Source organism: Cyclopterus lumpus, chromosome 6 (genome assembly GCF_009769545.1).
Source record: "Cyclopterus lumpus isolate fCycLum1 chromosome 6, fCycLum1.pri, whole genome shotgun sequence".
Classification (NCBI taxonomy): Eukaryota; Metazoa; Chordata; class Actinopteri; order Perciformes; family Cyclopteridae; genus Cyclopterus; species Cyclopterus lumpus.
The window spans coordinates 16,879,061-16,894,287 of NC_046971.1; the positions used below are offsets into that span (position 1 = coordinate 16,879,061).

General features: G+C 41.1%; 1 protein-coding gene across 2 annotated transcripts; it reads right to left on the reverse strand.

Moving 5' to 3' along the window:
• Positions 1-1,888: 1,888 nt before the first annotated feature.
• phrf1 (PHD and ring finger domains 1) lies at positions 1,889-15,211 on the reverse strand. 2 transcript variants are annotated; one of them, XM_034534844.1, is made up of 19 exons: positions 15,050-15,211; positions 12,239-12,383; positions 11,959-12,099; positions 11,425-11,621; positions 11,190-11,273; positions 10,961-11,094; positions 10,758-10,849; positions 10,335-10,513; positions 9,860-9,992; positions 9,587-9,699; positions 9,203-9,396; positions 8,621-8,758; positions 8,021-8,175; positions 5,268-7,161; positions 3,955-5,141; positions 3,692-3,768; positions 3,143-3,250; positions 2,864-2,992; positions 1,889-2,706 (listed from the first exon to the last, which is right to left on the reverse strand). In XM_034534844.1, the coding sequence occupies exons 2-19, from the start codon at positions 12,324-12,326 to the stop codon at positions 2,551-2,553; spliced, it is 5,199 nt and encodes a 1,732-aa protein (XP_034390735.1). In that variant the 5' UTR covers positions 12,327-12,383; positions 15,050-15,211; the 3' UTR covers positions 1,889-2,550. The 2 variants fall into 2 exon arrangements, with proteins under 2 accessions (XP_034390735.1, XP_034390734.1); XM_034534843.1 differs by lacking the exon at positions 15,050-15,211 and adding an exon at positions 13,216-13,427.
• Positions 15,212-15,227: the final 16 nt, after the last annotated feature.

Consider the following 15,227-nt stretch of genomic DNA (forward strand, 5'->3'; position numbering starts at 1 on the left):
GCATGTCTTTGGACTGTGGGAGGAAGCCGGAGAGCCCGGAGAGAACCCACGCTGCCACGGGGAGAACATGCAAACTCCACACAGAAGGACCGCTCCGACCATATATATATGGTCGGAGCGGTCCTTTGAGGTTTGCCTCTTTAAGGCACAACCTCAAGGTCTCCCATTAAGTGTCTGAGCTGTACTACACAAAGAGACCAGGTCTTGGCCGTGGCAGTCCAAGCACAAGACACTATGAGGTGCAGCTCAAGTGATCAACAAAAGAAACAAACTTCCGTTAAGATAGAAAAGCTCGACATACATAGAAAATGTTCCATCTTGAAGCTTTGAGTAAAGCGGTCTATATATATATATATATATATATATATATATATATATATATATATATATATATATATATATATATATATATATATATAGGTGATATGTTTTGCACTTCAGAATTTGTTAGTCATTTTTATACTCTGCTGGTAATTTTTGCACTTTTCAAACTGAACAAACTGGCAGGATATTCAAATTCAAATAAACACTTTAACCTTGAATGTGGTCTCAGATCATTACCTCTGTGCTGCCATGTAGGACTGTAGCATGCTGGGAAGTAAAGTATAGATCTATAGTATAGAACTCATGTATAATCTTATCAAAATCAAGCCAAAGAAATATTTCAACATTTTGTCCCTGAAAAGAAAAAAATACAAGTGTGACAATGCAGTGATTACAGGCATCACTATAATTCTCATTTTTATCTTCAGATGTTACCACTTAATCATAAACCAAAATATGACACATACAGAATATGGGTAAGTATTAAACTGAGACGAAACCTCGTTTATCATCAGTGATTTATTATCATTTGTGCTCCCTCTTGGAAACACCTGGCCTGTCTGATCAAGTAAATGCAGAACAAAGTAAAATACATTCAGATAAACATGAGCACCTGTTTTTGTAGATTCTTCCACCACTCCGCCTCGTAGTGCGAAGCCGGATTAAACGTGACGACAAAGCACGCATCCACCCACCTAATCCGTCGTTACAGTCTGCAACAAACTACTATAGACTACAAAATGGAGGACATGCGGAATTAGTTTCTCATGAACATTTCTGTTAAAGAAAGCAACGCAAGAAAGGAGATCACCAAGAGTTATGTTTAAGACACAATGAAAAGGCAGTCATAATTAAGCTGTGATTAAGTACTGCAGGTGAACACCGAAGAGACCTTTAATGTTCCCAAGTAAAGGGCACGTGTTTATTTCCATCATAGCGACCTGGAAAATGTTGTGAGCAGTTCCATTATTTTTATGACATATAGACTATATATATATATTGATCTCACAAAACCATGAAATTGTGCCATTAAAATTAGCGTAATACTTATTATACATTAAATACAAAATGAAAAACAAAAACTGTAGTCGAAAATGTTTGTGTACATGAGCACCAGACAAGACAGCGAGAACATATGTACATTACCTTTTTGCAAAAATAAGGGACTGCAACTCTGTAATAATACAGACTTCATGAATATTACCCTTTTTACTCCAAAATAAAATCTATACTAGTCTGTATTCTAGATGTGTAGTCTCCATTGTTTAAAAACTGTATGCCCAAAAACTACGTAAATCTCTTATATTGAAGGAAATCTTGCATTTTGATTATGTATGTATATTTATGTATTACTACTTTGGGACATAACGATGAGATTCAAAGGTTTGTTCTGAACATAAGAAAACAAGTATGCCTAAAAAGAAACGTCCGTTCTTTTCAAACTGCTGATCGAAGGTTTGGCCCGTATGTGCTGGACTAGCTTGAGCTCAATAGACGTGGATATCAGAGACGTGAAAAACAGATAACAGAGGCTTTAAAATACAAAACAAGCCAATCAACTCTGTGGACTTGAGTCATTTATGTCAAAACACAGATGAACGGAACATATAAGTGAATATATCAAATCTATATTATTTACAACCAAATCTAAAATTATTCAATTACTCTACTGATAAATGTTCTACAAAAATTGCATAACAGTGTTGTTCCTTAATGATACACATTTCTTAAATATGCATTCCTTGCATATTTTGTTTATCTCTTCTTCACCAACAAAAAGTGTTGCCACTCATAAATACCCCTTCATTCCCACAACAACAAAAAAACAGCCACACGCTGCATCCTCCCAGTGCAGAAAGCTCCCGGATGTATCGCTCCATGGGAGGGTCTTTGAGGTTTGCCTCTTTAAGGCACAACCTCAAGGTCTCCCATTAAGTGTCTGAGCTGTACTACACAAAGAGACCAGGTCTTGGCTGTGGCAGTCCAAGCACAAGACACTATGAGGTGCAGCTCAAGTGATCAACAAAAGAAACAAACTTCCGTTAAGATAGAAAAGCTCGACATACATAGAAAATGTTCCATCTTGAAGCTTTGAGTAAATCTTAGTCAACCTTTTAGAATGGGTTTGTCAGAGCTTGAGATCACTCCCAGTGGTAGGACAAAGTAAAACATACGGATTAGTGTTTGCAGTGGTTGTCGCTGTCCTTGCCTTTAAAGCCTGCTTCCTCATGGGCTATCACAGGTTCTCACATCATCCTCCTGTGACTGCCCTAAGTCGTCTTCTTTCTTGTGTTTCCTAGCATGTTTGTATTTGTCCACGTATGCCTTGACCAGATTGCCCACCTTCACTGGGTTGATCTCCCCACTCTTGCTGTGGCACACCTGATGACCACAAGATAATTAATTACATGTCAATAATCAAAAAACATTCAACTGATAACCTGAGACATGGAGAAATGCCTGAGTTAATTACTATGAGGGCTTCAAATTGTTGGTCGACGACAAAACTCTCAGCATCGTGGCAACATTTTGAACCCACCTTCTGGACGGCTTTGCGTACAATCTCTTTGTATTCATCCTTGTTGATGTCTCTCTTCTGGTAAAAAGGCTTGATGGCGAGCTTCACCTCTTCTATAGCTCTCTCCTGCATGTGCAGCTTCTTCAAATACTGACGGCAGGAGTGAAAACATCAGAAACGTCATCGAAGTTTCCACAAATATTAGTGATACTATTAGTTAGAAGGAGGAGTCGTGAAATGGATTTACAACACAAGACTACTTGACAGTTCAAAGCTTAAACATTCAAAAGCCAGGTTCACCTGGTCTTTCCTCGGCAAATCCCCTTCCTCCCCATCAGATGTGGAGGAGGAACTGAGTGGACCAACAGCACCCCTCTTGGAGGGGTGACCAACCGCTCCAGTGCTTTCCTGTTGAAGTCAAGGATGAACAGAGTGACTAGACTAAAAGATGACACAAGGATCAAATACAATATTAAAGATGGATTCAGTAAATGCAACTAACAATTAAACATGTTGTGTTACTCTATTGGCAATGTATCCCAAAAATGCTTGTGTTATATTTCCGTCCAAAATCTTATAAAGACTTGGTAAAGATAGATGTGATGAGGACACATCATAGACAAAAGTTTTGATTTTCATAGGATGGCTTTCACTTTCGTTTCGTCTGAAAATACTTCAGTATCAGTTTCAACCACGTGACCATACAGCCTGTGCAGAGAATAGTTTTCCTCTTCTAGATAAACACTGCCACCCTCTGGTCATTTAACCACATTGAACGCTTGATGTCTAAAAATACTCGTGGCCAGAAATGTTCTGTTAACTCTGGAGGAACATTCAACTCTGTCCTACCTGACTGGATGTCTGGACTGCTGAAGATGGTCTGCGAGCTCCTTCCTGTTTCAGCTTTAATTTATACAGAGATAGCTCTATGCAAGACAAAATTCAGAAAATATCAAGATAAAGTTATCCATAAGTTATCAATGTGCGCGTCAGAAAGAAAATGTAAGTCAATAGGAAATTGTGTGCAAAAGTTGACCGAGAATCACTTTTTACACCTCAACTATTATTTTCAGTTAAGTGAGAAGAAAACAAAATCCAGCAGCAACACTTACTGCTTGCAGATTTCTCTGGCTGAGGCCCCTCAGGCTCCTGTATATTCCAGGTAACCCTCTTGACTTGAGTCTTGGATTTCGCTCCCACTGCAGTCGATGCCTGTTCATTTGTCTCCTCTTTTATTTCTTTCTCTTGTTTGCCGGACGCACCGCTGTCCTCAGACTTCACATAGTCCAGGTTGTCCAGCATGACATCGACATTAAAGTCATCATCAGAGTCCGAGGGCTGCTGAGCTTCCTGCTTGACGGGGAAGGCGTCCTGTTGTTCTCTGGAGGGCATTAACTCTGTGTGAGACTCAGAGACCGTATCCCGGAGACTGTCTGCTGTACCAGCTGTCGTCAGTCTTGAAAATGAGGTGGAAGGGGTAAAGTGGCATAATTCTGGGGAACTTGGCTCGGATTTAATTAATGGGATTTCAAACGTCTCGGTCTTGATTTCAAACGTCTCAGTCTTGATTTCAAACGTCTCAGTCTTGATGGGGTCTTCTTTGTTTCCCTCCTCATCTACGCTTTTAGCTACCATCGAAGAATTAATGTCAGTTTCTTCTTTCTTAATTGGTTTCGCGAGAGAAAAAGGATTTTCAAACATATCAAGAGATGCTTGTTTTTCCTTCTTAATTTTTTTTTCAATCTCTTTCACCATTTCTGCTGTTGTGGCTTGGCTGTCTGCCACGGGGTCTTTGCCTTTTTTTCTAAGTTCAGAGGTGGCAATCTTTTGTTTATTCACTGTGGCCGCTTTGTCCTCTTTGCGGGAGCTTCGACTGATATCCTTCTCTTTTTTCTTGCACTGTAATAGTTTTGTGTCTTTCGAGGATGAAACACAGGACCCTGAGGTTTTCTGAAAACTCTTCGATGATGGTCCCTCTTTCCTTTTCTCTCTTGAGCTGGATCTAGACCTGTGCCTCCTCTTGTCTTTTGGCTGTGACTCCACCTTGTCTCTAGAGGAGAGAGACGATTGTTGCAGTTGCGTGTGATCTTTCCTCCTTTCCCGGGATCTGGATCGTGATTTTGAGCAAGACCGTCCACGTTTATGCTCCTTCGATCTAGACCTGGATCGTGATTTTGAGCGAGACCGACCATGTCTCTTGTCCATTGACACCCGTCTTCTATCACAGTCTCTCTCCTTGCTCCTTTTTTTCAGCTTATTCCTCCTTGAACGGTCTTTGCTGCTAGAGCTGGAACCAGACCTGAAAGTAATGACAGACAAAACCCTTAACTGAAGAAAACTACATGGTCCTCATTAAAGGTCTCAACAACAGACTCTTACTAAATGGTCGATACCATGAATATTGGAAATGTGATGACATATTTACCTAGATCGCCTCCCGTCTTTGGATCTGGACCGGGACCGCCGTCTCTTGCCACAAGTCTTATCTGGGGAATTGCACTGAGAGCTTTCTGAGGTTGAGTGTGCCCTCCTCGTCCTCTCTCGGGAGCTTGACCGCCTGGAACTCCTTCCTCTGTCCTTCTCCTTTTCTTTTTGTCGGCCTCCCTGGCCTGAGGCATGATGGTCTCCTCTTCCATCTACTGCCTCTGAACTGCTGGAGCGTTTCTCTTTTGAAGCTTGGAAGGTCTTCGTCTTACGGCCCAAATCTCTTGACGTGGGAGAGGATGTGGAATCGGATTTAGTTTCTGGCTTTTGTTTCTTGTTGGTGGGGTTCGAGCTAGATGCTGATGAATTGTTTTTACAGTCAGGGGGAGCACTGTTGGAAGTGTGAATACTCTGTCCACTCTCCTCCTCTAGAGTCTCTCTCTCAGTCTTTAAAAGATCCAATCTATGCTGAACAGGTGGTGTGTCGTCTGCCTTCTCAGACTTCAAACTTTTTAGGCTGTGACCAAACTTTTCAAATTCCCTTATATTATCTAACCCTGGCTCACTCTTAATTTGGCAAGTGGCAAGTAAGGAAGTTGGTTTCTCAGTCTTTTTGTCTAGAAATCTAGATTCTTTTTCTACTTTGACATTTTCCTTTGAGCATCGGACCCTCTGTGATGTGGTTTCCAGAGCACCATCTCTCCTTGGTTCTTCCTGTGAGACCTCAATCTCTTGTGTTTCAGTTTTCACAGTAACCAGGTCCTGCTTGCTCTTTACTAGACCCTTTTTGTTGCTCAAACTAGGAGCCTTCCCCCCATGTGTAAGGGAGTTACCATCTAGGCTTGCGCTCTCAGCTTCATCGTCTGAGCTTCTTGAGTCTGACAGAGTGGGATCAAAGGGATCATAGATATTATCACTGTCTTGTTCCGTACTAACCTGCATACGTGGTGCCAGGAGCAGCCGTTTATCCCTGTGCAGCTGTCTATTTTTTGCTACATCTTCCTTTTTACTCCGAGGTGTCGGCATACTGCCTCCAGCAGCAGAGGATGACGAGCTGCTTAGCTGCCTTGACTGCCAGGAGTTCCCACTGGAGTTAATGCGGAAGCTCACTGCTGATGAAGACGAGGAAGACTGGGAATAACGTGTTTGGCTGGCAGAAGAGCCAGTAGGGGACGAAGAAGTGGAGAATGAGTTGGAGAAGGTTGAGGATGAGCCGGCTCCATCGGGTCTCTGCCTCGGAGCCTGACTGCCCTTTTGTTGGTCTAGACTTTGCTGCCTTCCCTTGTCCACAGCAAAGCTGTTCATGCCCATCTCTGGCACGCGGTAACCATTACTACTGCTGGTAGAATTACTGCCATTTCCCCTACCACTGGTGCTTTGATTGCTGCCATCTTGACTGGTGCCATCATGTGCAATATCACAGCTCTCCCTTTTTATTTTTGGTATCCTAGGAAGCACCGACACATCTACCCACATGGGCTTTGTAGGTGCCTTTTTAGGTTGGGACTGTGATAAGGCCACTGCCTTGCTCTTGGAGCTGGTGTCGAGCATGACGTGAATGGATGAGGAGGGGCTGGAGTCTCCAACTCCACTGGTTCTCAGGTGACCAGGAGGGTGTGTGGGTCTGACTGGATGAGGTGGCTGCAACCTTGGATGACCTCTGGGTGGTAAATCAGAATGGGAAGATGGATGGATGTGGCTGGCTGAGCTGGGCAAGCGAGAAGAGCTCTGGGAGAAAGGTCTGTTCATAGACCTGTGGGAGGATCCTGGTAGGTCTCCATTGGAGTGGAGAGACGGAGAACTGTCTCCTTGGTTCGGTGACATCACCGGGCTGATCTGGGCGCTGGCATCTCCTGAGCTACTGCTGCAACTTGGATTTAACGCTGATGGCATCACTGTAACACAAACCATTTACAAAAGATAAAACACACTTAAAGAGTGGAATAATTAAGTGTTTTGCTATGCTTGACAGGCTGACTTACACATTGTAGACAGCTTAAAGTAATTATTAAGATTATCATGTCACAGTCTTGGGGAAAACCAGGAAATGGTAACAGCAACTGGTTCGGGCAGTCACAGTCAGCTGAGAGTGAGTAAAGAATAACCTCTTCCACATGAAGATAGTTTACATGTTGATATTCACTAACAACCTGCAGTTTACATAAAGCATTCATGTTGAAGAAATTTTTTAATGGTCATTTAATAATTTTTTTACCCCCATTATCCATCAATTCTTGCATACACATGTAGACAATTTGGAGTAACAACTACAAAAAGGCAACAACAAATGTCATTGATTTATAAAACATAAAAGACACAAAAAAGTAACAAGAGACAGCATATACAAAACTTAAATAAATTAGAAAAGGTACATAAAAATAATAGAGAAGGAGAAGGCAAAAAAAGAAAAGAAATATAACTAAATAAGCAAAGGGTGTGCATCATTTGGGTTTAGATGCATTTCAGGCTTCAGCTTTTCAGGATGGGTTGATTTAATATTGTTAGTTCTAAATTCAAAGTTAATTTGAAGCCGTTTTATATTCAAAAGCTGGATATTTCAAAAGGAACATTTATTTTTGATAAGACGTATGATTAAGTCAGAACTCTTGTCCTCTGTTAGTCTCACAGACCACCAAGTGTCTTCAATCCAACAGCTATAACTTTAATTCAACATTTAATTAAATCTTACTCGTTAGATTTTGTGTTTAAAAATGTGCCACGCACACACACACACACACACACACACACACTTACTTGGCTGTATAGCTTTAAGGGAACCATCCCGATTAATAACGACATCAGAGCTGTCCATCAAGAGGACGCTCTGTCCTGATAGGATGCTGCCCAGGAGGTCGGGCACCGGAGCCACCTCCACATCACCCCCTGATTGGTGCACACTCATACCTCTCCTGTTAAAGCAAAGCAAACCTTTAATTAGATCAATCATGTTTCTTTAGTATCCATTTAGCTAGATGCCATCTTGATCACCAAGACAGACACTCTTTGGTTCTTATCTTAACTGATCAGATTTGTTTTGTTATATTTAAAATAAAAAGCATAAAACCACCTTTTACATTCAGCAGATTTAGAGTGCCATAAAAAGCAAGGTACTTTGTGAGAAATATTCTCCCAAGTAATCTTTTCGATCAATCAACATTGGATGATATTATAACTAATATTGAGGACATTTAAAAACCTTGCATCCTTATACCATGCTGCAGTAAAGTCTTGGTCATATTAGGGATTGATAAGTATTAACATGTTATTTAGTTAGCTATAAATATGGAAAGTTCCCAATCCTAACCTTTTCTGGATAACTAACCCTTACACTTCATGGCAAAAAGTGGACGTTACCTGGAAAGGCCTGCAGTGACGGGTCGAGCAACAGGCTGGTGCGAGCGAAGAGCGGAGCGAGAGATCCCTCGTCTCTTGGCCTCCAACAGCGATATAATGCGGGCCTGCTGTACTTCCTCCTCACTGGTCAAATCAATACTGTAAGGTACAATTTACTTAATTAACACTGCTCAGCTACATACAAATACAAACAGTGAAATATACACAATCCACACATGTGCTATACTTGCATATGTGATAGTGATAACTGCATAATAATGATTATGATAAGAATCTCAAAAAATAATCAAATATTAGTTGTAAACTGAATTTGTAATTGTAAGTATCATAATTTGTATTGCACATCCATGCTGCACAGTATCCAAGCAAAGCACACATTTGGCTGAAAGAATGCGTGGGAGCATTTTACACCATCGCTAATAATAAAAAGCTTGGTGCAGCATATGTGCTAAGGAGTTACTGTACTAAGGAGTTGGGACCACTAAACCAGTATGTGAGTGGAACAAGCAACTTATTATACAATATTTAAAAAAAAGATATTGGAATTTGGATCAGCACTACAATATGCACAAGTCTTCTTACCGATCCGCAAATGGATCCAGGTCAAAGGGATCTCCATAGATAGAGAGGGATGCTGCACCTATGTCAGCACGCATGCTGCTTAGCGTTTGCTCTGATGGCCGATATACTGTCGGAAGCGAAGAGCTCTTCTTGTCCTTTACAATTCTGAGATTATTAGCAATACGGCTTCGAGGAGTGACCGCCTTTTTCAACATCTAGTGGGGAAACATAAGTAGTGTTTATCTAAAAAGAAAAGCATCTTACAACTACATGATGAATTAAATGATTAGGTATTATTCATTATACATAATTTTAATGAATTGTTCATGGTTCACATTCGATTAGATTCATCGAGTGAAACATTTAAAACCAAATCATGTAAATCTCAAGACTGATGACACTCACCAGACTTCTCCTGGATTTAGTCCTTCTCCCTTTCCGTTTCCTCCTCTTGACTCCTGTACCGGTTTTACCCTTAGCGGAAGATGTCTTCCTTCTTTTTATCTTTCTGCGCTTCCCTGTTCAGTCATTCATAAAAGTTATCCCACGTCAAAAACATCATGTTTTGGCCTCATAACTAGCTCTTGCTTTTCTTTCCACTACATCTGTTCATGTGTGCACATGTGATTTTGTTAACTTTCAGAAAACTATTGTGAATTCGTACGTGTGCTAACTTACCAGTCTTGCGCCTGCTGCTAGAAGGGACACGAGGTGTTAAATCCCGTATATACACAGCTGTGTTGAGCCCAGACACCACAGCATTAATAGTATCATCCAGCCAAGTGGACTGCATCAGATACGTGGGAGCCAACTAGGAAGATAAAGTTTGCATTACTCCACTAGTTCGCTCTTAAAAAATTACTGCTGTCCAAACACAACTCCCAAACACATGCACTACTCATTAAAAGACAAGCATTTCACTCAATCAAACACAACAAATGTCAAAACCACGTCATTATTTCCACTGTCAGCAGCACAAAAGTACGTTAACCAAACGCATAACTCCATGAGTCATAAGTGCCATCAGTAAATATATCTGCACAACAGACATTGTGGAACATCAAGACATTTCTGCAAGATTCAGCCTGCATTTATGCTGTAGTAGTTAGTTAGAAAGTAAGCCAAGACTGAAGCATCACGCCTCATGCCAAACCTGTGATGTGCGTGCCTGTGTGATGCGATGTCGGTTGACATTAGCTCGAACCCTCTCACTCTGCTGAGTTCGAGCGATAGCTCTGGTGGGACCTGCAGCACCAGACTGGAGGCGACTGGTGGCAGGGTGGGCAGTGGAAGGTACGCTCTCTGTATCGCTCAGATATTCAGCTGAACCCCCTGAGACAAATATAATTGTTATACAATGAACAAAGTTATAGCTAAATATATAGTTTTAAAAGGGAGCAATTCACAAAAAAAAAAAAAAAAAAGGAAATAGTCAATTCACTGAAATACGTAATATACAATATATCACGAGATGGAATATTCCAATTTAGCTTTCTTCCTGTCTGTAAAGGACTAACAAGTCCAACTATTGTTTGAGAAAGTTTTTAGGACGGCAAACAACTTTAAAAAGGTGTACTTGAGTGACGGTTGCTGGCTATACACTCGGGGCAGAACCATTCCTCCACAGGAACAGAGTTAAGAGGTGGCGTGAGACACTCCATGTGATACCTACGGAACAAAAAGGCATAACAGATTTCTCTGATAAGAAATCTGAAAAAAGGCTGTAATAAAGGCTGACATTTAAAACACTAAGAAAGGGTTTAATAATATCTATCTCACCCAGAATCACAGCCATCGCAAAGCAGGAGACGGTCCTCACGGTCCCTGCCCCCACACACCTCACAGCTGGTCTGATCCAGGTCCAAATCTATGATTTCCTCTTGCCCTTCCTTCATAGGCTTTTGTACTGTGATCTGAAGGAAGCCCACACAACATGATGTACATAGCGTGAACCTGCTTCACAAATGTTTAAGAAGTTATGCTAGGAACAAAGACTGAACGCACTCACCATTTTCTTCACTTTTCCTCCATAACATTTTCTTAGGTATATGCTGTTGAAGGCAATACGGTCGACGGGACACGAGTTTGCATTCTAAATAGCGGAGAGAACAAAAACTTTAGAAATTAGTCATCAAGCTTTCTCTACCACAGTCACAAATGATTTACTGTTAATCAAATTATATGAAGTGCTCTCTAACAAAGTGCTTTCTCCTTGGGCTCATACAACATTATGCAAGACCCACCTTGGCCCATGCGAGGATGCAGTCAAGACAGAAGTAATGCTCGCAGCTCTCTGGTGTTGCAACAGGCTGGCATCTAAATGAGTTAAGGCAGATGGGGCACTTTTCTGTGTCCTCATCCGAGCTCGTTTCTGCAAGATCAATAGAGGGTCCCCCAAGAGCGCCATCCTCTGCCCTAGCATCTCCCTCCTCGTCCTCATCTGATAAAGGAGGGTACAAAATCTATTGTAAATGTACTATACATAGTATATTGAAATAGGTCCATTTCAGCACAAAGTAACACACAACTCAAAGTATTGGGAAAATAATTATATACTTCACGCCATAAGTGTATTGCGGAAGCTTATTCTTTCAACTCTACAGCAAAAACTAAGTATTCTTACATTACAAAAAAAAGCCAATATTGTGTGGGTTGAATCCAAAAATGAGAGAATTAAGTTTATTTTGTAATTACATAAACCGTAATGAGTTTTAAAAAAGTTGTGCAAAGACTAATAAGGCTATATGATGATCTTGTAGAAGGTATGTCACTCTTACCATCCTCCTCTTCGCCCTCCTCCTCCTCTTCTTCTTCCTCATCATCCTCCTCCTCCTCTCCATCTGGGTGACCCTCCTCTTCTTCCTCACCACTGTCAGATTCTCCCTCCTCAGACTCCTCTTCACCACTGTCTGAGTCATCTTAGAGGAACACAAATACATGACATGTTAAACACATTTGGGTATGTTCGGTACTGTACACTTATGGAAGTGAATGACATTGATGTACTCATTCATCAGCTCTGTATCTTAAACAAAACAAACATGTTACACAAGCTACCTGAGATGGCCCACAACGCAGTCCTTTTTCCTTTGCTGTGGGACGCGCTGCGGTTGATCAGCTCATCTTGGCTGTCATCTTCATCCATGGCTGAGCATCAGAAAAAACGCCCAACAATTTCTGACAGCTTCACTTTCAAGGAATCCTTCGAAGATGGAACAGAATTTCAGATAGCGTTTACAAAATAGAAAATGTTGTTGTGTACAAATGCATCACACAATTGGATCTGAACGAATCTCATTAAGATATAACGTTAAGTGTGGTGGTTGCATGTAGCCTAAGCCAGTCTTCTCTCGGTGTATTCATGGACAGGAGGTAAAAGAAAGACATTCAACCACAATGGCAAAGTGATATTTTGTCCCGAGTCCTTGAGCAGTGAGACGAGCTGATCATCAAGCGTGTGCTCTAACTGGTGTACTGGTAGTCATGACTTCAGTGAACAACCAACCCCAACCGAGCAAGACATTCCCACAACTAGTAGTTCAGAAACTTCAAAACAGCAGCTTTAAATTAAACGAATTCTGTGACTAATTTGTATCGTTTGTAGACAAATAGGAAACTGTTACCGAACATCAGCTCGTTAGCTAGCATCAACCTGCACATTCTGCTATAGCTACATTTGTAAACAAAGAAGAAAGCGCTGCACCAACCGGAGTGTTTCCTCTACCCCTCGGATGAAATACACATGTCGGGTATATGTACATATATAGATTAAAGACATATTGCACTGACAATAATTTGGGACTAACCCTAAAGAACAAATGATGCTAGCAAGTAACATTCGCTTCAGTGTAGCGCGTTGGCTAGCCTTACAATGGCTAAATTTAGCGAACGTTAACGACAAGCACCTTCAGACTCTGCGCCCATGAGGCACCCAGTTTGTCAGGTAACGTCAAAGTGGCGTCAGACACATTACTCATTCAGCCCTCATTACCGCAGTGTCCTACCGGAGCATTGCATAATAATTAAAAACCTACCCGACTCAGTAATTTGCGGTAGTATTTGAAGTCTCCACGGTTATTGACTGACACCACCGGCTGGCTGAAGACGGAAATGGCAGAGTGCACTCAGACGACTGTAACTCTTAAAGAGACAGTGTTGCTTTAGGAGAGCTCGGTCACACACAGAAGGCCGCATGGGAATCAGAGTCAGAAGTGTTTGTTTGCCAAGTGCGGTGAACATACGAGTAATTTGACTCGGTGAAAGGAGCATAACAATACACTGAGACATCGAATAAAACAACAACAAATATAATAAAAACAATAAACATAGATAAATATGGTAAATAACAAACAGATACCAGTACTTTAAAACAAGTGTACATTTTTTAAATAAAAGTGTATTTTAATAAAAGAAGAAAAGATGTGCTTGTGTTTGAAATTGTTCTGGGGATGTGAGAGACAGAGACTGTGGGGGTCCCGGGCTTAATAGATATAACGGACACTATATTTATATATATATATACATTAGTGTGTATATTAGAGTTTGGTCAGTCACATTAATAACAGTTATTTTAATACATGGACTCAGGCGACATAACACATTTCAAATGTCCTGTGGTGCTGTATTTTACATTTTAAAAGAAAGCACATTATTTATTTTTCTTTACAGAAAGGTTATATACTGTGAACTACAATTAATAGGGACATAAATAATACTGAATGGGATTTTAAATATGCACACTGTGTATTCTAGATTAAGCTAACAATAACAAAAGAAAAACACATACTTGCAAAAACGGGGATTCAAATGACGGTGACCACCTTCACACAGCTGGCCTTGGTTTCAGGAGGCCAACATGGCCTGTAGTATAGGAGGTACTTCAAAGTACACGTCACACTAATTAGTGCATGGTGGTCAGTCTAAAAGTGTGCAGGGGTATGCTGTTTGAAATAAGTAACACTGAGAAGATCTGGGTACATTTTTGTATGTGTGAATCATTATACATTTTGACATGGTTATATTTAGCCATAGCTCCAAACCCGAGCTTCATACTAATCAAAACGTAAAATGTATATCTTTATTCCAGGGCGGTCACAAGCCACAGACAGTCAGTGGCCTACAGAAAATGAGTGCCGCGGTCGCCCCCCAGCGGAAACTCGGATTTGGCACAAACCAGCGGTTACACAACGTAATGTAATCCTGATTTGCTACTTTATGTCATGGGGTTATGTGTATCCTGGCTGTGAATAATCCTGCGGTGTTTTGACAGTCACAAACTGCCCAGAAGGAAACTCTAGAATAGATCAACCTAAACCACAAAAGTTGTTTGATATTATTCAGAGCAACAACAAAAAAGAAACATGGAAAGAACATCGTGTTCCAGCTGAAGAGTTGAAATGGGGGGTCAATGACATGTTTGCATATATATAAAATAGTGTTTTAATTAATTAATCACGACGAACATTGTTGTGGATAATAATAGTATTATATATGGTATTATATTGCAATTCTTTAAGCGAGTAATGGAGTACCCAAGTTCCCAATCTGCCTAACTTTTGTATGTGTTGTTTCAAAGGTGAAACTAATTCAAATATGTAATGCAGTTTCAATTCGCTTTTATGCACTGCAATTTGTTATGGTGGTGGAGTCCTAACTCTCCGTTAATAATTGAGTTCCTCTTCATCGTCCTCTACCTCCTCCTCCTCCACCTCGTCGTCATCATCAGATCAGACTGTCATGCTGCATCCTTAGTACGTGCACATCCACACTCCGCTCATGGCAACACTGTACACAAGTAGGTCGAGTTCAACCACTTCCCACTGTAGGGGTAGGGGCGCCATTCGTCAAACCGCCTGAAAGTGCGCTTACCCCGCCTCCAGCAGCAGCTGTCGCATCACATGGCGTCTATTTGGGTGTAAAGAAAACTGTGTCACATTTCTGTTTGCAAAAAATAACCCGTGAGGACAGGAAACTGTTAACAGCAGAATGGTTTAGTCCTAATGTAAGACGTGCAGAACTGAACGCGCCGCACCCCAACTATAACTCA